Source organism: Botrytis byssoidea (assembly GCF_014898295.1).
Source record: "Botrytis byssoidea strain MUCL 94 chromosome Unknown BBYS_011, whole genome shotgun sequence".
Classification (NCBI taxonomy): Eukaryota; Fungi; Ascomycota; class Leotiomycetes; order Helotiales; family Sclerotiniaceae; genus Botrytis; species Botrytis byssoidea.
Genome location: NW_024065852.1, coordinates 867,201 through 891,565, shown reverse-complemented (window position 1 = coordinate 891,565; position 24,365 = coordinate 867,201). Strand labels below are relative to the sequence as shown.

At 44.7% G+C, this 24,365-nt stretch overlaps 8 protein-coding genes across 8 annotated transcripts; 4 read left to right on the top strand and 4 right to left on the bottom strand.

Moving 5' to 3' along the window:
• Positions 1-74: 74 nt before the first annotated feature.
• Positions 75-2,653, bottom strand: EAE97_006305 (uncharacterized protein; the record flags this gene model as incomplete). Its single annotated transcript, XM_038876818.1, has 2 exons — positions 75-884; positions 941-2,653. The coding sequence occupies 2 exons, from the start codon at positions 2,651-2,653 to the stop codon at positions 75-77; spliced, it is 2,523 nt and encodes an 840-aa protein (XP_038732525.1).
• A 558-nt stretch (positions 2,654-3,211) lies between these two features.
• Positions 3,212-4,031, top strand: EAE97_006304 (uncharacterized protein; the record flags this gene model as incomplete). Its single annotated transcript, XM_038876817.1, has 3 exons — positions 3,212-3,419; positions 3,532-3,772; positions 3,824-4,031. The coding sequence occupies 3 exons, from the start codon at positions 3,212-3,214 to the stop codon at positions 4,029-4,031; spliced, it is 657 nt and encodes a 218-aa protein (XP_038732524.1).
• Positions 4,032-4,161: 130 nt separating this feature from the next.
• EAE97_006303 (uncharacterized protein) lies at positions 4,162-5,703 on the bottom strand. Its single transcript, XM_038876816.1, has 2 exons — positions 4,388-5,703; positions 4,162-4,339 (listed from the first exon to the last, which is right to left on the bottom strand). The coding sequence occupies exons 1-2, from the start codon at positions 5,609-5,611 to the stop codon at positions 4,310-4,312; spliced, it is 1,254 nt and encodes a 417-aa protein (XP_038732523.1). The 5' UTR covers positions 5,612-5,703; the 3' UTR covers positions 4,162-4,309.
• Positions 5,704-8,593: 2,890 nt separating this feature from the next.
• Positions 8,594-11,048, top strand: EAE97_006302 (uncharacterized protein). The gene is made up of 2 exons (XM_038876815.1): positions 8,594-9,214; positions 9,266-11,048. The coding sequence occupies exons 1-2, from the start codon at positions 8,906-8,908 to the stop codon at positions 10,661-10,663; spliced, it is 1,707 nt and encodes a 568-aa protein (XP_038732522.1). The 5' UTR covers positions 8,594-8,905; the 3' UTR covers positions 10,664-11,048.
• A 499-nt stretch (positions 11,049-11,547) lies between these two features.
• Positions 11,548-14,742, bottom strand: EAE97_006301 (uncharacterized protein; the record flags this gene model as incomplete). The annotated part of the gene is made up of 3 exons (XM_038876814.1): positions 11,548-13,345; positions 13,398-13,978; positions 14,035-14,742. 3 exons carry the CDS (start codon positions 14,740-14,742, stop codon positions 11,548-11,550), a joined length of 3,087 nt encoding a protein of 1,028 aa, XP_038732521.1.
• Positions 14,743-17,833: 3,091 nt separating this feature from the next.
• On the bottom strand, positions 17,834-19,241 carry EAE97_006300 (uncharacterized protein; the record flags this gene model as incomplete). The annotated part of the gene is made up of 3 exons (XM_038876813.1): positions 17,834-18,569; positions 18,623-19,068; positions 19,170-19,241. 3 exons carry the CDS (start codon positions 19,239-19,241, stop codon positions 17,834-17,836), a joined length of 1,254 nt encoding a protein of 417 aa, XP_038732520.1.
• Positions 19,242-19,638: 397 nt separating this feature from the next.
• Positions 19,639-20,157, top strand: EAE97_006299 (uncharacterized protein; the record flags this gene model as incomplete). The annotated part of the gene is made up of 2 exons (XM_038876812.1): positions 19,639-19,914; positions 20,047-20,157. 2 exons carry the CDS (start codon positions 19,639-19,641, stop codon positions 20,155-20,157), a joined length of 387 nt encoding a protein of 128 aa, XP_038732519.1.
• Positions 20,158-20,704: 547 nt separating this feature from the next.
• Positions 20,705-22,274, top strand: EAE97_006298 (uncharacterized protein; the record flags this gene model as incomplete). The annotated part of the gene is made up of 3 exons (XM_038876811.1): positions 20,705-20,788; positions 20,848-21,642; positions 21,735-22,274. 3 exons carry the CDS (start codon positions 20,705-20,707, stop codon positions 22,272-22,274), a joined length of 1,419 nt encoding a protein of 472 aa, XP_038732518.1.
• Between the last annotated feature and the right edge of the window lie 2,091 nt (positions 22,275-24,365).

Here is a 24,365-nt window from a genome sequence, read left to right as displayed (position 1 = left end):
CTCACAAACTCCGTTTGCTTGCATTAATCATCATGATCCATCCCATTTCGTATCTCCAACGTCTTCAATGACAATCATGCTCCACCCCTCTCGGCCTTCCTTAAACTTGCGAAATAGCCTTTAGGCCACGCAGTCAAGAGCTCTCCTTCACTAGGCACTCTCCCTAGTGCTTCGCACTTTTGTATAACATTTTGCAAAATTCTGCCCAGCAATTCTTCCGTCATAGGAAAGTGCTTATCCATATCGATTTCCAACGGGTTCAGAAATGTGTCGTTGTCCGCTAAAAGTTCTTCCGCAGATGGCCTTCTATGCTGATCTCGGTTCAAGCAGTTTTTGAGTGTTCGAATCAGAGAGCTGGGAACCAAAACACCGCCCACACCGTATGCTGGATATTCGATCTCATAGCTGAAGTTTATGATCGCTTGACAGCGCTGCAGTTGGTTTTGAATGTGACCAAATGGAGCACGACCATATGTCATTTGATAAAGTATACAGCCCAAACTCCATATATCGGATGGTTTCCCGAGTTTCATGAGTTTCGGTTCACTGCGAATCCTCCCATCAGAAGCATTTGAGTCCATGAGGGATTCAGGAGACATATAGTTTGGTGTACCGATTTGTGTTTCGCGGTGGACGTTCACGGTTTCTTCTGTTTGGATCGCGTTGGCGATGCCGAAATCTATCAGCTTGAGACGGCCCTGGACGAGGACAAAGTTATGAGGTTTCAAATCAGAATGAACAATATCGTAAGCGTGAACAGCTTGGAGACACTCAAGCATCTCTTTCCAGTAGTAGCGCACAAAGTTGACGTCTAACTTGGCTTGTTCGGATTTCATGCGTAGATTTAGGATCGTATTCATATCCAATTCTCCCATCTCCATAAGCTAGGTGAAAGTTAGCTGACTTGCTCTATATAAAAAATGTAGACGATATAACCTACCACACTAAGAACTCCTCTCTCATCATTTAATTCGTAGTCATATAAGTGAATTACTCTTTCTACAGAGCCCAGCTTCTTTAGTAAGTCGATTTCACCCTTGAAACCACGTATAGCCGATTCATCTGCATCTTCCAAGGAAACACGCTTCAATGCAAATATTTTTGAGTTCTCTGCCATCACTCGGTATACTTTTGAACTACCTCCACGTCCAATAACATCCAAACGTGTAAATATTTTCCCATTGACCTTTAGCCTATTTCTTTTGGCATTGGCGTGCGATGTAGTAGCGGCACCAGCAGTACTGGTCGCAGCCTCTAAAACGGACATCTTTGGTGGTGGAGGTGCAGGTCTTCGAGGAGTATTGTGACTCCGGACAGCCAGAGGACGTCTTTCCGGAGACCCATTAGCACGTACATCGAAGCTTTCTGGCCGAGTTTGTTTTTCTGCACTATTTGCGTTGGTTAAAGGCTGTTTATTTCGCCTGAATGTTGGGGGCGCGTCGTTTTCTTGATCATAAGTTGCAGGAATACCTGGACGTGGAGCTGGTATCTTGAACACGGGCTGTTGCTTCGACGCAGAGGGAACGGAGCGAGGATCGGATTCGCGAGAACCAGATACAGTGGGGGGTGGTGGCGACCTGGAACGCAGGGCTGCATTTAAAACGTTTCTCGAGCTAGGAGGACTACCCGAAGAGGCGTAATCTCTGTACGAGGAGACTGGCGCCCGCCTAGCTACTTCCAACTCTGGTGTTGGGCTTTTATTCTGGCTTTCTTGTTCCTCATATTGCGATTCTTGACTTTGAGGTTCTTGGTTAGATCCAACTTCGTTGCTGTTTGCGTTCTCCTCCATTGGGCTTTGTTCTTCATCTGACTGAGATATCCGTGGTCGTCCTCTCCGAGCCGGGCCTCTCATGAATGTTCCAAAAACTTTGGGAACTGCACCTCTCTTGACTCTCATGGAACTTTGCAATCCTATTTCTTCGCCATACCTCGAACGACCCGCGGCAGAGGGGTTGTATCTCGATACACTTCCCTGGCTCACAGCTAGATGTGACCTTGTAACTGTTGAAGGATATTCATATGGCCCTTCATTCTCGTACTCATTTTCCTGTTGTGGTGATTCTGATCTACCAGAAGGTCTTCCGGAAGAACCAATTGAAGATCTACCAATAGATACTCGTACGGTCCTGGGTACTGGTGCGGGGGTGCTCAGGTCTAATGCGCCCCCTTCCGTTTTTAGTGCCGCTTGCTGTTCATTGTGCTTCTGAACCGCACTAGATAATGAAGGACCTCTTCGTAGCGATGTAGAGCCAGGCGTACCACTCACTCGCACAACTCTTCGCGGATAGGTAGGGCTGTTTTCACGGCTTCCAAGCGGCGATTGCTTCCCCCTGGTAGATGACCCCAAAATACCTGCACTTTCCACTCTTGTCTGTGATTTTTGAGGAGCCTCTGGTGTCATACGAGCAGCGATTGGAGTTTCAACGACTGAGGCCTCGTCATCTAGTAAAGCTTTTGTGAGGGCACTCAATTTCATCGGCATTGGAATTTCGTCGTCTGAGCTGTCGTTGAGCGAATAGTGTCGGGCTGATTCTGCATCTGGCCTGGTAGAAGACGTTCGGGTAGGAGCTGGTTTATATGCATTTCGTGAGGCAGGTCTTCGGATAGCTGCAAATTGACTCGACCCCATTGGGGTTGGTGAAGCTGTCGCCATTGAGGCGATGTGATGGAAGATAGGCAGTGAATCGAATGTCGATATTTGTGCGATATGAATCAAAAATTATGTAATCTGGCTCCAATTTATTACATCCTCTATTCAAGCAATATAATGTCAGAATCGGGGGAAGATGCGCGTAAAAGATGGCGCGTGAAGTTTTTAAAATGAGGTTGGGTATTTCTAGGTTCTTTTTTCGCGGGTGAAATTAGATTTGATTGTTTACATGGCAGGGCAACCGTAACCCGGGTAGGCAACCGGAAGATCCCGCACAATCTAGAGCTTCCTTCTGGTTTTATACACACTTGAATCACGCTTCAAGCTGTCATTTAATTCATGAAAGACAATTAGAAGCTGTAGTAAGTTGTTTTTAACACACCTGTGAAAAAGTCTCACGAGTTTTCTATTCCTACAACTATTGTTCCATCAAAGATATCCGAAACTCATCTTTACCTCTGTCCATATCCTGCGAGTAAACAGAGACACTGTCCCGGTAACAGATATACTCCACAAAATACTAACAAGGCGGGGTACACAACTTATCCTCCTATCATCATCATGCTCATTATGAATCCGGTTCACATTCTGTGCTTTGGCAATTCATTAACACATGGGTGGCCATCCAATCATCCATACGCTCTTGCATTGGAGGATACTTTTCAAACCTTCTCACCCTACATCTCGATAAAAACAGATATCCAAGGATTACCTGGAGATCAAGTTGTCAGTCCTCCTGGACACTACTTACCAAGACTAGATATCTTGTGTAAGTGGTCCTCTGTTCTAAAGTCTGGTTGTGTTTGTGACTGTGGTTATCTGAGCGGGATTGATACTGTGACTACCTAAATACCCTATATAACATTACTAACCCGTACCAGACAATGAGATCGAAGTACCTTATAACTGGATGGTCATATTAGGAGGCACTAACGATCTAACTCAAAATCAAGATGTTGACATGGTCTTCGAATATCTGATGAGAGTCTGGGATTACGCTCTCTCTCGAGGAACTCAAGTCTTGGCCTTGACCATCCCAGAATGTGGTACTTGTAGGCCAGAACTCGACCGGCGAAGAGATTATCTGAATGGTATGATTCGTGCTCATCAAGCTGAAAATTTGTGAGTGTGTACTTTGTGAGACTCTGAGGCAAATGCTGAGTTGCCATCTAGTCATGTGCTGGATCTTCATGATGCCATACCGTATTGGAGAATGCCAGAAGAGGAACGTAGACGAATCTGGACCGATGGCTTGCACTTCACAGAAGAGGGCTATGATCGGATGGGGACTTTGATTGGCGTCGAACTTCACCGACTGATGTCTGTTAGAGGATCGAAAGTTGAACAAGGGCAACACTCTTTGCTGCTCCAGAAAAGCTAGTACCCCGAGCAGTGGTCGATAGGTATACAATATCTTGACGGCGGGTGGGGCTAATGGCTTGAGTCAAAGGCTCAAATATAGTTGAAATGCACCGCTACAACTGGCAAAGATAGAAAATGTGGTATTTGTTGTGCTTTTAATGATTAAATTGATCTATTTTTCATTATTATCATAAATGTCATGGTGAACATCGTCACCTAAACTCCTCTATTGGTATGCAGTGACCACACCTAACGCCAGGCTTGTATCGTGTAATTCATTTCGGATCATCCCTATTCTCATACCACCATATTTGCAGCGACGAAGTCCTAAACACACATTAGCGGTGGCAACAGATGATATCCAATTCTACTCACCGGATAAACTAGCTGCAACTCAGAAGTCACTTTCTCAACTTCCTCGGCCAAATTTTGAACATTAGCATCCCATCTTCTCAATTCCCTCCCAACAATCCCTTCCGATCTACCGCTACCTTTCTCTCCAGTAGCTTCTCCGCCCTCGAACCAAATGACCCTCTCGACTTGATCAATCCTACCGACTAATCGACCTTGTTCAATCATGCTTGCGGTAGTTTCCTCAGCCTTGTCTCCGTCAAGATCCAATATCTCGCCAAGAGCCTCGAAACGAATATTGTTGTATAACCTCGACGCAGCTCTTAAGTTGTGCTCTACAACTGCCCTTTGCAAGACAGTGGTACCATCTGAGGTCTTTGCGAGTTGATGTAAAGCCAAACCTTCTGCAAACTTAGATACTTCTTCGGGAGACAGTAAGCGATCCAGGAACATCTTCTCCAAAATACTGAACTCGTCTAAACTAGCAGCTCGCTCATCTTTATACAATCTGCCTAAAGCACGGCTTCGAAGGGGGCCAGCAGGCGCCAGGACAGCACACTTAATGGCCATACTGAGAGTGTGCAAACGTTCTTCCTCGGCGATGACAGGCAAGAAACTAATATCCTGGTAGCCTTGAGCAGCGGCTAAGAAATTCCTCCTAGCATCGTGGATACGTGCTTGACTGAGTTGAAAGTGCAGGTTCAGATCACGGTCCTCGACTGTATATATGACGTTCTTAGCTTTGTTCAGGTATTGCTCTGCAAGCGTTGTATCATCCACCTCGAGATAGTTGCGAGTAATACGAATCCAACAACGAACTTTCTCCTCATTCGTGACTTTTCGTTGCGATGATTCCAGAACGATACCAGCTAATATTTTGGCAGCTGCAAGGTTATCTTCGTCGTCTTCGTACGCTGTGGCCATCAGCTCACGTATTTGCGCATTTTGTTCTTCGAATGAGGATGCTTGTTCACTAAGTGTCGATAAAGCATGTTGACCAACTTGAATCTTGGCTTCATTATTATTTATGGCTTTGAGTGCATCGACAAATGATACAATCACGGATCGAGTTGCAACTATGCCTAAAGCATCTGCAAATACGGCATCGAAAATGGCGATTAAGTCGCCAGGTAACTCTGCTGGTGTAGATGTAAATTGAGCGTTTGAAAGAAGGGTAATGTAGCCTTGTTGTTTTTCCTCTGAGCTTGCAATTTGCTGCATAGCTTCCGCTATCTTTTGAGATACCATGATCAATGAAGATACCTTGATTGTCTTAGCACTGTGGAATTGTGTAAGAAAACTTTCAAGTTTATATTAGTGCTCGAGGCTGAGGTTCTGATGGTTGTTAAGGAGATGGAGCTTGAGGTGGGGTAGCCGGGGAGCTTCTGGAAGGCTACTATTAAGCTCGGATATTTTATGGGCTAGACTGAACCAACGAGAGTACCTCGAGAATACCTCGCCTACCCAGGAATATCTAATCTCTACGTACACTGTATGCTGTACCAAATTCAATTTCTCATTTCTCATGTCGGAGAACACGCCGTGAAGCTTATTATACAGCCGTAGAGAGAAGTTGGTTACAGACGAGTCGCCGAGTATTGTATCAATTAACACATGCAAATTCATTTTTCAATGCCCAAATGCCGCAGCTCTGAAGATCACATCGTTACAAGTGTAGACGATATGAGACAGACAATTTTTTGCTGAAAATCAATACTCCTGGCTACTTTATGGGTCGCTCGGTAATTTACTGGAGCGGCAATCGTTAAATATTGGTGTTGGTGGAGCTTTACGTATGCTTTGATAGGAGAGACAGAGGATGTCCTGAGATACCACTGCGTTGACTGTTCGGTGCCGGCGATGGAGGGAGTGAGGGATTGAGAATGGTGACAGACCAGAAACCATCACTTTGGAATCACGAGCACCTAAAAGTCTTCAATCTCAATAACTGGTTATTTCGTAGTTGGAAGACAATTCACAATAATCTGCGCTAGAATATCAAAGGATTGACGTGAGTATGATGGAGCTAGGATTGGGAAGGAAGATGGGGCGGAGAGAGAATGACAGGACAGAAGAAGAGAATGAACGGGTGTGAGAGGGAAATAGAAGGTCGCACTGAAGTCTGAGTAGACAAAGTTCTCTGAATGAGATGGTGTTTCTTAACAGCTTCAAAATCTTCTGGTGAAGTTTGACATAGGAATTCATGTGATTTATGATATAGTTATGATCACTATACTTCCTATTCTGTACGTTACTAGGGTCTTTATGGCGAGACGCCATTTTCTGTGGAAAGCTGACCTGGAAGTTTACAAGAGGACTAGTCCACCAGTGGTCTATTTCGTCAAGGGGATACTAGACGGAAATCACAGATGTGCATGTGCCTGATTGAATGGGTGAGTATTAGGTTCCTTCAACCAACCCAATCACCGTTTATTGGGCAATGGTTCAGTAGCTAACAGGCGAGCATCCGAACCAGCGACTAAACGAAAACTTTCTAGATCGACGAAACAATATGTTATGGATTCACGCGCCACATTCTGGATTGATGTTCGCTCCGTCTTTGATGAGCTAGCTGAGTATTAGGCTTTAGTGGTTGAAGCATCTCAAGCCATGTGATACTGAGTGGTGATACAGAATGGTGGTACTGCGGGGCAGAATAGAAAAGGGAGAAAGGGGATTCGGAGGGAGAGTATGCAAAGCCACAGTGTCTCACATCATCAAAAGCCTAAAAGTCGTGTCGAACCTCCGTCTGTCTATTTCGAGTTCTTTCTCACTGTCATCCTCCAACAATCACCGTGGTCTCGATTTTAGATTCCTCTACCGATAAATCATGCAGAGAAGATGGACCATTTCTTCTAGAGCTTCCGATGGGAAATAACGACATCAACATTGCTATTAAATCTCCACTAACAGTTAACCAATCTTCTGTCATCGGCGAGGGTAGACCACTTCTCTTCGCATTGAAGCTCGGTCAGAATAATAACAAGTCCGCCGCCGACTATTTCATCATAAATGCCGTTAATGATATTTTGGGTCCGAGGAATTTTAGTCTCGAGTTGAAAGTCGTTGGCAATGAGGATGAAAGGATATCCCGATCACTGCCTTGCCCGCAATTGACGACAGGATGATGGGTCACTTAAGTGCGGCAAAGACATATATTGCAAACAATGAGCCATTGCAGTTTTTGGGGGAGATGATGAAAGAACCCCCTATTATTCTGAGAAAAAGTTTTGAGACGTTGACTAGTTTAACATTCTAAACTTGAAATTTCATTGCATTCAATATCACATTCGATAAATGCAATGATCTGAAATGATTGATATGGATAAAGTCCAACATTGTGTTTAACAAATGACACATTAAGTTTACCTAGATCGATAGTAATTCTTACATGTTGAGTGAGTATAGTAAACGAACTGAACACGCCCTAGATGATTTCTCTTGTCTACTTACTTGGGTAAACAGGCACTAGCTTATAACAGGCTTCTTCTACTCTCATGTTGATTCTATTCGATGGCGGAGTCTGAGTTGATCAGGAATATAATGCTATAGAAATGATCATGAGCTTGCTTCCCTCCATTTTCACTGCACATCGAGGGCTGAAGCCGGACCTATCAGGGTGAGAACGATAACCGTCACCCGATTTGAGTTCTGGTAGATGGATGCTATTTCATATCATTCTCTCATACAACGAAAATGAGGGTACTGCGTATTACCTATTATAAAACCTGAAAGAGACTCCTTACTGCAGTTTTATACGAGCAGTTGTTGTTCAAAATACCTTAGACTACACTACTAGATTGTTCGGAGTCTTTCTCTATACTCCGTTCCCATATATAATTGTCTTTATTTCATCGCAGTATATTTCCCCTTCCCGTTCCCCATTCGCTGCTCTGAAACATAAGAAAGCATTCCTTTACCTGTCCTGGTAGATTTGACGTGCAGTAGTACCGTTGCTAAGGAAGTGTAGCATGAAGGCCTGATCTGATTGGCTGTAGATTAATATAAACAAACAATCCTGATTAATAAAAATGTTCCCCTCATAGTCATAGCCTTGTTAAATTCCCCTGAATCTTCAAGACCCTTACCCACCCACCTATGTATGTATATCTTGTCTTTACAAGTACGGAGTATAACACATATGAATGAAAGAGTAATAAATAACAATATATATGTACCTATACACCGAGTATTAATGTTTGTATGGAAAAATTGTTATTATTAGGCGAAACTGTATTCACCAAAATAAAATAAAGCGACGCGGCAACAATAATTATAACAGAAGTCGCGAACTTGTAAACATACAACCATCCAACTATCCATCCATCTATCTTCCTTCCTTCCTTTTCCTCCTCTCCTCTTCCACAAAATCTCCCCTCCTCATATCCATAAACTACCAACAACAATACGTTACCGAATTTCATTGAAGTTCACGTAATCTGAGACACCTCCATCTCTCATAGTCGACCACAACTTTCTTCTTCGCATCAACCTGCATCTGTTGTGTATTTCATCAGAAACCATCGCAATTTCAAAAAAAAAATGTCACTACAATCTGCTTATAAGCAGTTTCTAGCTTCCCCAAACCCCTCCTTGCTCGCAGCTGATGCTTCCCTTCATTTCATTACAACTCTAGTCACTGTTCATGGAGCTTCTAATGTTGTCAAGCATTTAAATGGACAGAACCATCAACTCGAGAAGAAAGAGGAAACCTTCCTAAATACTGTTGAAGGATACTCCTCCATCGCCGCAGAAATCCACACAACCATTGAATTCAAGACCTCGGGAGGATCCTATCTACCTGGACTGGATGACAACTTTCTCGCTGACCGCACAGTCACCTTTCCAATCGTAAGTCTGGTACTGTATGTTTACAATATGCCCGCATGCTAATAATGGCAGATCCATATCGTAAGTTTCGATGGCAACGGAAAAATCCAACAAATTCGACAAAACTGGGACCAGGGATCACTTCTTAAATTGATTGATGTTATCGGAAAGACTGGACGAAACTGGCCAATCCGGGATGGAAAGGATCAAATAAAGCTTATCGCATCAAGCATCAAAAATACTGGTACGTTAGATGCTTCTTCGAACGTGGATCCGCTCGCTCGCGCCAGAGGTAACTCCAATAATGTGTTGCGCGACCCGCACGCAAGCCTTTCCTTGTTTACTCCCCGTGAGGATATTGGATCCAAGTCCCGTCCGGCCGAAGTACCAGCCAGTGTATCCGCAAGGCCAGCACCTCGGGACTATGATGATCTTTTTGTTAACAAGAATTCCTCGACTGTAGACACTGTCCTTTCTCCAAAAGCAGGCGCTTCCAAGAAATTCGCACCATCTCGACTATTCGATGCCGATGAGAATGAAAACACCCCAGATAGCCCCATTCGCGAGAAGTCGAAGGACCCCATGTACCGCCCAAATCCAGCTAGGTATGAACACTTCGATATCACCGATGGCCCCGAGGAAGAGGAATCCATTCGACCGCCAACTGGCAAGGGTGGCAAGGGTCAACATCAAAGTCAATGGGGATTTGATGATTTCCAAACACCGCAAAAGGTTGTTCCTACTAAAGTTCTTCGCGCAGCTGAAGTTCGCCATTGGAGTAACAGTGATGATGAAGTCTTAGATAGTCCAGTCAAATTCAAGAAAGCCGAAAAACCTCGCAAGGATGCTCAGACACATTTTGAGTTCCAAGACGATGCCACCCCTCAAAAAGATCGTCGTATCGTTGGAAACCCTCGTGGGCAAGGTCACAATAATGGACTTGGGCTCTACAAAGACATTCTATTTGGTGAGAATGGAGGTGACACGCCAGTCTCAAAGAAACATACTACAGGTCTTGCAAATGCCAAGGACAGAACCAAGGATTATGATCATTTTAGCATGGCTGATGAATCGCCAGTAACTGGACAGGCTCCTACTCATATGGCAGGAGATAGGGCCAAGGCTGTGAAGATGATGGATGCTAACTGGGATACATACGATGAATCACCTGTTGAGAAGAACGCCAGAAAAGAGAACGACCCTTCTTCACCAAGTCGCTCCAACGCTACCAAGGAGCCATTGTCTGAAATCAACACGGCTTCTAAGCGCAACCAGCAAAATACTGGTATCAAGACAATGGGTGACGGAATGGGTGGCAGCAAAGGTGCAGGCAGAAGATGGGGTTTTGGAGATGATTCTGATGGAGAGGAAGCCGGTGGTCTCAACGGTGTAGGAAGCAAATTCCGCAATGGTCGCCCTGGCAAAGCCCAAAATCAAAAGGCTACTGGTGGTGATTTCTGGGATTTCTAGGCCATAAAATTCGAAACAGGATTGCGTTGCTACTGGCTTGTTAAGCACGTATTATGAGAGATGAGACTCATGATCAGACAATATTGGCTTCGATTTTATGTACGCTTTTTAATGCGGTAGAATTAGGTGTTGACAAGGTGTTTTCAATGGATCATGGGTCACTACACGATTGAGATGATCTGTCTGTCTGATTTCGTTTTTTTAACGGGTTCTTGAGTGTGTTATCTTCTACTTTGAGGGAATAGGGATTGGTTTATTCGTGTCTCTTCGCAGATGCGCATGTGGGTCAGTGTAGTGGAGGAGTTGAGGGGATCCGCCGAGTGTATTCTTTTGGCAGCTAGTTTTATTCCGAAGATATCAAAAATGCAAGGAATTATTTTATCGATTTTACGATGGCATTCTGATTTCGAGGTGATTGTGTCGGCTGCCTATGACGTAGGTCTGCAATCTCCCATTGTGTGGCGTGCCAAACCAGTTGAGCAAAATGAAGATAATACAATGGTGAAAATTAAGCTAATTCATTACTTTTAAGCTCCCTAGGTACGAGGTAACTATTTACCCGACCTAACCTAAGTATCTTCCCTCTATCGTCTATCATGCCAGGCAAATGCCGCCAGTGCAAATTCTAAAATCATCTCATACATGCATCCATCTATCGTGAATTTACCCGTCTGTAGGATTTTCTCCTGACAAAAACCCTCTAATCGTTCCTCGCTATCTATGCTCGACGCTCGCTTGCTCGTAATCAAATACCGTCTCCCTTCTATATGCTATGCACGCTCCCGCTAAATATCATGAATCCCACTCTTTTTTCTCCTCTCCTTTCCTCTCCTTTCTATATACTATACACAATCTCTCTCTCTTCTCCTCGCCTCGAAGCGAATCTAAATCCCTGTAAAAGCCCGTCTAGGCGGACCCCCAATCTTCCCCACGGACGGCAACTCCCCCCTCTCCCTCTGACCATCACTCTGCACCGCCTGCGAACTCACCACGCCCGAGCGCGGATCAATTCTCCCCCCTGGACTCGGATTCGCCGTCGAATAGCCCGATGTTTCGGGGATATCTCTCAATTCACTACTGTGGATATCTCCCCCCTGGGAATGCAACCCCGCCTCCAACTCATCCAAACTCGTCCCATCTTGATCTACCGGACCGCCACCCCCCGAAAACTTCCCTCTACCGCGCGAGAAAAATCGATTGCGATGCGTGCGCGTGCTATTGGCCGACGTCACCTTTGCGAGTTGCGAGTCGCGGGATTCCCGCGTCGATTGGCGCGCGAGACTCTCCTCGCGGTCTCGCGATTGTCCTTCCCGGGAGTGGCCTTCGCGACTGGAGCGCGAGTGTGGGCCTGAAGAGGGAGAGGTGAAGGTTACGTCGGGGATGCGCACGCGCGGTTTCTCGTCGAAGACGTCGCCGAGGTCCATGCCGGAGGACATGCCTTGCATGCCGAGGGAGAAGTCGATGCGTTTGTTCATTGCGGAGAGGGATTCACCGCGGCGACGGGCGTTGGATTGGGAGCCTGAAGTGCGGCGGCGGAGGATGGAGGGGTGTGTGTTTACGCCTGGGGCGTGCTGAGCTCCGGTTTGAGGTTCGTATTCGCCCATGTGTGGGTTATCGCGGGCGAGAGAGCCAGAACGGGGACCGGGTCCAGATCCTAAATCTGAGGAGTCGGGGTTGGGGTTGTAGGGAGGTGGATAGGCGCCATTGAGGAAAACGGGGTTTTCTTGAGTGAAACCTGCGAGACGTTGGCGTGGACCTTGGATTCCTATATCTTCCATTGCGCAAATCATGGCGATGATGAATTTGTTGCGACGTTGGAGACGCAACAACTCGTTTTGCCAACTGGACTTGTAGAAGAAGACGACGTTAAAGGTGATGGAGTAGTTTTCGTAGATGGTTGTTACTTCGGTGATGATCTTGCCTTGGTATTCGCGCTTTTCGGATTTAACAAACTTGACGAGTTCTTCGCGAAGTTGCTCGAGTTGTTCGATGGACGTGCCGAATTTGACTGTGATAGGAACAGCTTCGGCGAGACCTCCTGAACGACGCTGATTCAGGATAAAAAGGGTGTTGAGATAACTGTTTGGGGCTTGTACAACATGACCTTCCATCTTTTTGAATTCGGTGAAGAGGAGCGAAATTTCCTTCACGAAATAATCATCTCCTTGTAACTTAGATCCAGTGTTTCCGTAAATCGTAACTCGGTCACCAACATCGAAAGGATGCTTGACGAAAACGAAGATGATCGATTGCAGAAACTCTTGAGCAGTTGCGGTGAACAACCAAGAAAGAGCCAAGACAGACGAACCAGCTGACGTTAAGACACCAGATGCAGAAGTAGAAATGAGAGAGATGAATACCAAAATGGTAATGACTACAACGATGAACAACAGTATATCATCGAGTTTGCTGACCACCGAGTCCAGATCCTTGAGCGAGGCAGTGATTGCTTTTCGTTCTCGTCCAATTTCAACACAAACGGTTTCGAGTTCCTCCATCGAGATATCACCGTTTAAATCTTTATCAAACATGGTGAATGCTGCCTCGGCCTCTTCTTCGTTATCGAAAGCTAGTGTTAGATCCTCCGCCAGAATGGTTTCCATGTTGTCGTGCACAAAGGTTCGGTAAAGTCTACGAGCAAGTACTTGAGATCCGGTTGTGGTGTTAAGAAGTTGAAGAATGCTAGAATATAAAATTAGCATCGTAAGGAGTCTATAGCCATGAGAATTCTTACACTTGATGTGGATGAGTACTTGATGTGACAGCTCTTCCCGTAAAGTCTCCAGCTACCTTACCAGCGACATCACCAACCTTGGTAAAGACATTCTTCGCATTTTTCTGAGCCTTGTTGACATAAGCCATTGGAGTACGAGCCCCCGATTTAACACCTGCGTTTCCACTACGGTCCTCGAAATCCTCATCTTTCTCAAGAATCTTTTCCTTGGAATATTTGTATAACTTGACTAGACTCTGGATTTGAAATTTGTTGATCTCGATTCTATCGGCATATGTTCGCAAGTGAAAACTAATGGCAATGAGTTGAATGATGATCTTCTCGACAAAGTTCAAGGTGGCTCCGACAAGTACAGATACAATGATCTTGTTGCAGGTATTTTCCCAGCTGCGAGTACCCTTGTTTCCATCAAGATGATGGTTCTTCATGGTTGGGAGAAAGGAGATTTCAACAGCCAGCCACCAAAAGAACAGAGTTGCTGGCACCTCTAGTGACTTCCCTAAATCCCTCCATTTCTTGTTATTATTGGTGAATAAGCTAGAAACAAGACCCATTGGATAAGGAATGCATTTGGCAATAATCTATTCAGGGGTAATTAGCGAGGTTTTGATTTGCAAAGGATCTCTCGATCACTCACTCTTGCAAGCCATAATGTCAACCAAACAATTTCTAGCCAGATACCAAACCAGAAAAGCTTAACACCTCCGACCGTGGCCCTTTTGAAAAGAAAGAGTCCAAACAAGACGGGAATCAAAAGTAGCAACGTCAACGGCGTGATATAGACGAAATATCGAACCAAGACGCTAGAGCCGTGAACCTTCTTGAAGAACTTTGCAAGTGCTGTGGCCGGATGTGCTGGTGGTCTATATATTTTAGTCTTCTCGTGTATAGGGGTAGTGTCAACGTCGAAATCATCAATGGGTTCTCTATTAGGCCCCCTAGATCTCGACCTCATTGATCTACCCATACTGCTGCCATCACCCTTTTCTTCATTCGATATCACACGTTCTACTCGAAGCATCTCAAGGTCATCGTCAAGTCGCCGTGACTGCTCTCTCTGTGCAGCGGCAGATAAAGGCGACTGATCTCTTTTGCTCAGGTATTCCGGGTCATGGGAAAAACTCGTGGCAACCCTCAAGTGATTGCTGTCGACGTGTTGATCTTGGTGGTTGTGATGGTCATGATGGTCATGATGATATTCGTATGGATGTTCATCTCCCAAAGTTCCATCTTCATCAGACGAGCGACGTTCCTGGCGAAAAGGTTCCTGGTGGTGAGTATGGTGAGGGTCAGCTGGAAATGCAGGGAACGAGAACTGTTCCTTTTCTTGAATTGGCGTCGACATGATGTCGGGATTGTAATTTGAAGTTGATCGAACGTTGAACAGATTTCCCAAAAGTTCGTATTACGGGGTAGATCAGTTTACCAAACTGGGCCCAGGATCAACCCCACGATCTCATCGAAGATAAGGGGATTCGATCAATAACAGATCTGTGAGGGAGGGGTCTTGACGTGAAAAGGGTGACTCGAATCTACGGATTGAAATCTCCGTAGGTAGATTAGATGGAGTCGAGAGAGTCGAGAGAGTCGAAAGTGATCCGAGACGTTTTGTCCCCAGGTCGATCTGATCAAATTTGGTTGAAGATCGTACGTTCTCGACGCGGCGATAGGAAGGGATGAAGAATATATGGGGAATTGAAAAAGAAATGGGAAAGTATATACGAAGGAGGAAGAAGAGAGAAACAAGAAAAAGGGGACCAGAGCGAAAGTGACGAGATGATGATGATGATGATGATGATGATGATGATGACGATGGAAGTGAGCGTGAAACTGACAATGACAGTGGAGAAGAGAGGTGGAGGATGTACGAAGTAACGAATGGAGGAGGGAAAGGGAGGGACGGGAAGGGAAGGGAAGGGAAGGGAAGGGATTGAATGATTAAGTAATTAAATGTGAAGATGAATGTGAAAATGGATATGAAAATGAAAAAGGATATGGATATGGATATGGACAGGAATAGGAATAGGAAGCGAAATAGAAATAGAAACACGAGTAGCAAATCGAAATATTATGATTTGATTTGCCTTTAAACATACATAGCATAGTACGAGTACATACAAAGTAAAGTAGTATCTATCTATCTATCTCTCTCCCCTACCTATCTTCATAACTACCTACCCTACCTACCCTACCTACTCTACCTTTGATAGGAAGATCTAATCACAAACCCAGATTCCACCATCTACTCAATCGGGGCGTTTCCATAAATATCCAATTCTGCCTTCTCTTGATTGGTTCTAAGGGAGGTCCCGAGTCCCGAATCCAGTGAAGGTTTTTTCTTTCTTTTTTTTCTTTTCTTTCGTTTCTTTCGTTTCTTTTCTTTTCTTTTGCCCGTTCGTCTCCTTCTTGGCGGAGGAGGTCGGGTTCTGTAATCACTACTACGTCATATGCACCGGATACTAGGGATGTGCTAGGTATGCGCATACTAGGTAAGGTAACCTTACTCAGATAGGTTTAGTGGCTCGGTGGGTTGTCCCAAATGCTGAGAGAATAAATGAATGTGTTTGACTGCTGGGTGTTTACCAGGAGAGTCGTGGTATCACCAGTATATAGGATCATGGTATCATATATTATATCAAGAGTCAGTTACATTCGATTTTTCAAATTGGTATTAACCTCAACCCAGTCTCACTCTAGTCTCACTACACACACCCCAAGTAGGAGAAGATGTCCATTCCCTAGATACCTATTCACCCATTCACCCATTCACCCATTCAAAGTCCATGGTGTTTTTGGCAGAGACCCCTAATTCCAACACACTATGATCATTATCCTTTCCCAACACAATGCAACACAATGCAACACAATGAATCATGATAGGTAGAGACGCGACAAGGCATAGAGTCATTAGAAGCCCGTCCCAAATCCCTCGAGCCTTGGCAGTGAGGGAACGTCCAGTTAAAGTCCATTCTAGATTCTAGATCCATTTAACGTATCCAGGGCCGAATAGTAAATGATCAAATGTTTCATTGAAATCCCTGGTCACCGTGATTCGTTCGTACCTTGATTCCTTATCTCGCACCCCCTGGATTTCCTAGTAGAGGAAAGACGTGTAAGGAAAAGAGATAAGCAACGAGATAACTTGCAAGTTACAAGTACAGTAACCTTCGCACAAGTCAAATTATTAACTTTCACCCAAAGTGTGATAGATAGATAGATAGATAGATAGATAGATAGATAGATACTATACCAATAATAAGCCCATATATCAATCAACCAATCAATCAACAAAATCTTTCATTCATTCACTCATTCACTCATTCACTCATTCACTCATTCACTCATTCACTCATTCACTCATTCACTCATTCACTCATCCACTCATGCAAACAACCTTCCCTGAATAAATAAAAAACCTTGGACCACTAGATTGAAGATCGCACACCAAAGTCCTTCCAGCAAAAGCCATCAATGCATGCCCAGTCACCTAATCTTCTAGTCCCAGCCGTGGCTTAAGCCAAGCGAGCATGTGAACGTTTGTCCGACCGACCGGTCGGTCCGGTACATGCGATACGAATTGATTATCTTGTACATACTGCAAGGCGATTTGATTATACCATTTTGGTTGAATTCTCTCTTGTCTCCCCTCTCGCAACTTCATCATCTAATGCTCTCTCTGCTCCGTACACCGTACCATACCATCCAACTTCCAACTCAACAATACAATACCCTCATCATACACTCCACTCCACTCCATCCATTCCCTACACCTCCCTCTCAAATTCCAACCTCCCAAACGTCCCTTCTCAAGTTCTCACCCATCCCCCAAAGTTGGGGGATCGATCGAAAGCCCTTCCTTCTCTTCTCGACCCGTATTAATTTGTCGATCAGTGCGTTGGCTTGCAGGCGGACTATTCGGAGAGGGTCACAAACTCCACTTTTTTATTTCCACTTCAGAGATTCTTCATTTACGTCTTGATTATATAATGCGATATCGATAATTCGAGACCGTGATGGAGGTGGAGTGGAGTGGAGGGATCTACTAGCCATTATTGATTCAAATGACTTGCTATCTCCCCCCAAAAATGCACAAGCTTAAGACTGCGAAGCATGCATGCACGCATACATTCCAAGTATGATCATGGACAGGCGAGACAGGTAACTACAATGTCAATTCTGCAGTGGCCGTAGATTCTACTTATAAAACCTCACTCAATATCAATCATTTTTACATGGGGACTCATCAGAGCGCTAAATCATTCCGTCTATCATTGCAGTTTGACGAATCAGTTATCTATGCCTCAAAAATGCTATGTATGTGCTCCCAGACTTCCTTAAACGCCTTCTGGCCGTAGCCAGTCAGTAAAAGCTTCATCATAATTGAATCCGCTTCGCGAATTTCTAAGACGCTCCTGTCAGACCCATCTACACATCCTCTAAACCCATTTTTGCACGGCTGTACCGCCTCTCTTAAATTCAGGCATTTCACCCAAGACTTGACTCTTCTCGGTATGCTCTTTGTTTGGGAAAGTGGTTGCAAGTACCCAAGCTCGCCCATTGCTATCGGCATTTGCTCTTGCAATGAAGTCATATACATCGCCTACAGTTTGCGTAGTGTTGAATCGAGCTGGAAGACGAGTTCCATTTGCCAACTGAAGTCTAAGGGTGAGTGTTGGTTGTGATTCATCGACTTGAACTTCTGGGGTTGCTGTCAAGGCGGTAGTAGTTGCAGGCGCTGGGGCGGATGCCGGTGGAGTGCTGGAGCCGCCCGGTGTAGGGCTGCCAAGTCTCTGGCCTGAGCCTCCAAAAGGCTTGTAGACCTTGGGGGGAGCTTTGTAAGGTCCATCATGTTTGTGCAATTGAACATCAACTGGTTGGAGATGCCTGACATTCATCAAGTGCAGAGGAGCACGACCACTCTGTATTGCCTGGAGGTCTTGCGCGTTTGCCGGGTCATCGAATCGACGAAGTGGCCCATCTTCAACACTGAAACCATCCTCCCAAAGGTGTAGAATTCTAGTCACAAGCTCGGAAGAAGCTGCAGGAGGATGAGGGTCGGGAACTACTTGAGAAGGAGCATCATCGCCGCCGAGAGTTTGGCCACTGCCACGGAATCGAGATGGTGCGGCTGCGGCTGGCGCCGATGGCTCTCCAGTCTCCCTTGAAGAATTTCTGTAATTTTAAGTAAGGATGTAGTCTACAGATCTTTGAGAAGGGAAACCCACGCTTTAGCTTGCTTAAGAATATCACCAACAATCTTTCTCGCATCAGGTTTTCTCGAGGGATCTTGGACAGCTAATCCTGACTTTTCACCGCCAGCGAACAAGTCTCTTGGTTGTTCATCTGGCTCATAATCTGGATCACTGTCATCGGCATCGTTCATACGATCCCCCTGGCTCGAAGATCCTTGATTTAGAGAGCCAAGAGTTGCGATGCCCCCACGTCCTCCAGCTCTCCCGGCTGTGGTAGCTGGTTTTGCAGGTTTCTTGCCATTATCGGGAGCGGGTCTGCCATCGAGTGTTCGGGGTCCAGTATACGGCGAGGGAGTTTCAGTTTGATCGCTGCTACCGACTGTTTCTGAGGCTCCTGTATTTCCTTCTTCTTGGGCCGTGAAGAATTCTGTCATAGCTGATGCATAGTCCCATTGATTTGCGGAGAGAAATTGTTCAGCCTAAATTGTGAGAAGATAAAGAGAGTCAGCGACATGAGATTAATCCTGATGGTCAAAAATATGATGATTTTGGAGTGTTTTTCCTGCGTCTATGATCATACCTCTGATGGGGAAGCATTGGTGATTGCGCAAAATTGAGAGATCAACTCATCATGATTACCGGTGTCTGCCATGATTGTTTTGTAGTATTGAAGGTGGTGGTCTTTGAGATAGGTAATTGACTAAATTGTAGACTGGTTTTGAAGAATGTTCAAGATTTCTTGTGAAAGTATAAAATATTTTGTAGCTTGACGGTGAAATGTTATAGAAAGAAACAAACCAACGAGGCAGTTTGGGATGACGTCCTTTTTTGGCGGGGCTGAATCCTTCCACATTTATAAGAAAAATCGTCAAAGCTTCGGTCGGCATTGGATTATCATGCTCCGTGATACCAAAATTAACGTAGGAAGCAACGACATTGTCAAGTCCCCGGATTCTTCAGCACATCAGACACATCAATACCTACAATTAAGAGATCTCACGGAAGACAATTTATTGTGCTACTTGAAGTGATACAATTCATTTCAAAAAATGTCTTCAGAAGAGCAGCTCAACACTCTTGTTGAATCCGGGATAACGATGCCCTCCGACTCAGAGCAATATTCTCGCAATGAAGATGAAACTTCTCCTTCACCACCTTCATCAGACTCTCCACAGATGATTCTTTACTCTCCACCTACAATTTGGGGACTACTTCGAGGTGCTGCTATCAATCTTGTCTTACCATTTGTGAATGGACTTATGCTGGGATTTGGAGAGCTATTCGCCCATGAAGCTGCATTCAGGTTGGGATGGAGCAGTACAAAGGTAAGACTGTTTTATTCTTCTTCTTTTTTTGAGTTCAAAAGTACGCAATATATGCTGTGTTCTTCGCATTGAAAAGACCGTGTATCATCTCGTTGCATTCGAAGGTTTGTGCTAATTACTTTATTTACATAGGTTTTCCCTCTCACACGAAGATCTGTAGGACCAGGGATTGAAGTCAGAGATAGTCCAATTGAACGCAAGAGCAGAGAAGGCAACTTGGACGACTTGACAAGTTTGGAATGAAGGAAAGATCACATAAAACGTATACAAGATAATGGCGTTTGAGAGTTATGGTCAACTCTTTTCTGGAAAGAAGAGCAAACAGGGCATAGAGAGCATTTCAACATCGGGACATGCAGCAAACTCAAGCAAATTTAGCAGAGCTACTGAGGAGATCTAACAACACATAGATGTGATTGTTGCCGGTTCATGGAAAACGTTCAAGGCTGATCGTACACCAATCAATCCGTAGCCCATATCATAACGTGCCACAAACTCATAAATTTACTACGCAGATGTATCACTTCATGTACAGCAAGCCCAAATCTAACATTCTACGAGTGAATATCTAAACGTTTGATTTTTTAGATCATTACTATGGCTCGTGAGTGTGGTTGTTGTACCTACCTAGAATAGGTACCCTAGGGCAGTGATAAACTAACCAGGAATGCACTAAAATGTTATCCATTTTATGCAGATAGTTATGCGAGTCGCGATCAATAATTTTTGCGATACTCAATCTTCGACTGGCGAGGGGAAGAGATAGCCATCACCATCCACATATAATAAAATGATACCTAGCAGAGGGTTAAGGTGTTCGAACCAGGCGGTGGCCCTAGGTAGACGGCGGATTGAATCATATGGAATTAGACAGGTATTTGCTTTTCTTATAGCAGGACTAAGCACAAATGGAACGTTACTGATTTCTACAAGTTCTCTTCAAATGTACATCGACCCATTAGAAATAATACACATCTTTCGAATAAAGGCAACAGCACATTGTTTTCACAGTCAATTACTCGATCGTCCCTCTCAAAATCCAATACCTTGCTTCGAAATGCCACATCCATACGTTTCGCATCAACCACACCCTCCGCCATACCTCCTGTGAATTCCCCAATCCCCTCCGTCGAAACCTCCACACCCGAGTTTAGACCTACCCCGCTCGATGTCACCCCGGATATCAATGCTGATATTCTTTCCGCACCCGAACACATTGGTTACCTCCACTCTCTTGGTCTCGACTATGGATGGGGTCCTACAGCTGTCATGGAATGGATGCTGGAGCATATCCACGTCCTTGCCGGAACTCCCTGGTGGGTATCTATCGGTCTTGCGGCTGCCGCATGGAGAATCATCTTGATCAAGCCCTTTCTCGATGCCGCAGAGAATGCATCTCGAATGGCTGCAATCAAAGAGTTTACCGCTCCCGTCCAGGCTGAGATGATGGAGGCGAAAAAGAAGGGGGACACAGCGGAGATGATGTTGCATAGAGCAGAATTACAGCGCATATATAAGCGCGCGGGAATTTCGATGTGGAAAAGTTTTGTGCCAGCAGTACAGATTTTCATTGGATACGGAACGTGGAAATTGTTGAGGCAGATGTCTGACGTACCTGTTCCGGGGCTCTTGGACGGAGGAATTTTGTGGTTCTACAATTTAAGCATCCCAGATCCTTATTTCTTGTTGCCATTGGCTACAAGTGGAATCTTGCATTTCGTTTTGAAGGTTAGTTCAGGTTTTCATATTCTATTCTGCTGGTTTCCACCCACTCGAACGCTGCCCATGAAGAATTGACGAGCTAATTGGGACCATAACAGAAAGGTGGAGAAACCGGTGTCAGTACTCTCACACCCGGAATGGTGACTGCGATGCAATGGGGCATGCCTCTCCTCTCGATGGTCTTCACATCATTTATGCCCGCTGCTGTTCAATTGTCGTTCTTGGTGTCTTCCTCGTTCTCCTTTGGCCAAGCCACGCTTTTCCGCAACCGTAAGTTCCGATCCTGGGCGAATATGACTCCTATCCCAACCCAGAACCTATCAACACCCCAAAGTACCCTCAGAATGAGAGAAGTTCCAGGATCTGGGGGAGAGGCTACTCCCGCAAAAAGATTCTCGTTAGATGGCAGTTTGGGAAATGTAATGGACGGGTTCCAGAGCGCCAAGAAAGGTGTCGTTGATATGGCAAAAGAAAGAAGAGCAAAGTCAGATGATGCATCAGCAAAGGCTAGAGCTGCTGCTTATGAGGAGAGGAGAAAGAGAGAGATTGCAGAAGAACAAAATGCGAGAAGGAGAGAAGAAAGAGAAAGAAGACAAATGGAGAAATCGGGGGGAAGAAAGAGGGGTAGAAGAGGATGAACAAGCACAGGATACCGGGCCATGTTGATCAACTTTTAGATCGTGGTGGGTAAACTTCACCAGTGTGATGATGAATGCGTCAATGTAAATTATGTTACAAAATGTTTGCAAATTGATTGGACTGGGGGGTTTCTCTGCTGATGCCACAGCATTTGTATCTATGTATCAAAATGGCAGCAACTAAAGGATAGCAAAGTGGTACAGGTTAGTCTTGAACTTGTATGTACATCAGAAATCTACGCATATCAGATTTCTAGAACACGGTCTAAGTCTAGTTCGAGTGTGGCGTTTGCCGTCGATCAATTATCTTGCGATAGATACTGTTGATAGTTTGTTGTGACAAGACGGGACATAATATGTCTCTGAACACGCGTGGATAAAATACATACGTGAATCGGAGAACAAAGTAAGGCACTTTCCCAAGGGCCTACAGCATAAACTTCCTACTCATGATGACCTCGGATCTGATGATTTGGAGTTGCCCGCATGAGGTAGATAAAACTTGTGAAATTGTGCTGAATAGAAGATACAAGGGTAATATTCTTCTTTTCAAAACTCGAAGAGTAAGATTTGGATGAGTATTATATGGCTGGGAAGCTAGATGAGAAATAGGGGCTGGAGGGAGACGGTAGATTCACTCAGAAGGTAGGGCGAAGAGCAGGCAGGGTGAAGAGAAGAGGTGATAAAGAGTAGAGGATTATTGCGTCTCGAGGAAGGACTAGCAGTAGCGCATCAACAATACGAGCACCATCCTCGCTCTATCAGACGATTCTCCAAGTACAAATCTGACTTTGAATATCTATCTCTTACCCGTAGGAACTTACTATTCTTGTCTGCAACTTGAACATCCGAAGCGAGACTATGTTTGCTTTGAATTTCCAAGTGATGATTCGGATACGGAAGAGGTTCCGCTAGAGATATCACATATATTTGCACTCTAGATCTTGACTGGAATCGTTTCTGGCCCTTCTGATATGTAAGTACTAGTTTCAAGTAAGTAGTTTGCTGGAGCTCACATTGGCTCTATTTGCGTAGTGTTAGATGGGGTCTTTGTGCTTGAGATAAGGGGCAATGGAGTTGTGGCTCTTTAAGATAACATTGAGTAATGGTATGGTTCAACCGTACTTATTTGTGTTTATCTATATTTTATGGGTGACATGTGAATAGTCTGTTTCATTCACCAGCTGTATCCATAATCTTCAGTTTGATGGAACAGCATGTGAAGAAGGTTGGCTTGAGATTCTCGTGTGTCTTTGGGTCAGTAAAGTAAAGCGAAACAATTCTTAGTCTAATCCTCACTTTTTCGCCAGAGCCTAAAGAGACGGGGTAACCTGAATGTGAGGCGAAACTGAGATTTTCTGAAAATGAACTTCCAATTCCGCATTGGTTTGATGGGGGTGTGAACATTGACAAGATATCTATAATCGTGGGTTTTAAGGTCTCAGGGGAGCGTAAACGAAAGGACATGTAAGTAGAATCGAAATAAGGATGCAGGATGCGGAACCAACAACACACTTGATGGTAAAATTTACATTACATGACTTGATATCGATAAAATCTTGATCACGGCTGGAAGAATAACTTCATGATCGAGGCAAGCTTCTTGGTTGTAAGCTTACCATGTTGTAAATGACATAAATCGCAGATCGCTGTCTACCCATCATTCGTTTTCGGCAATTCAAATCTCTCATCTACGTTCACATCCTACTCCATCCAATATTCTCCTCCTTTTCAGCGGATCTCCATGTTCATTGTACTGCAATCTCGATAATATCCACTCGAAGAAAGATGGAACAAGTACTTTAATCAATGGTAAAATTCCGCGGAAGGGGCGCACTCCGTGTGAGAGACTACGTGAAAGTTCCAAGATTCAACACACACTCTATGTGTAGTCTCTTAACCGTGGCCGAGCTAATAAGCTCTTGAAGGTATAGCCTCCAGAGAGCACGTGGACATATCTTTTGCTTCACCTTCCCATCCATATCATCTAATAGATTACGAAGTTTGCATGATTGTATAGCGTCCCAACTTGAAGTTCATCCGTCTAAAGAGCAAAGTATCAATGCTGCAGTGACATACCATAATTTGCAC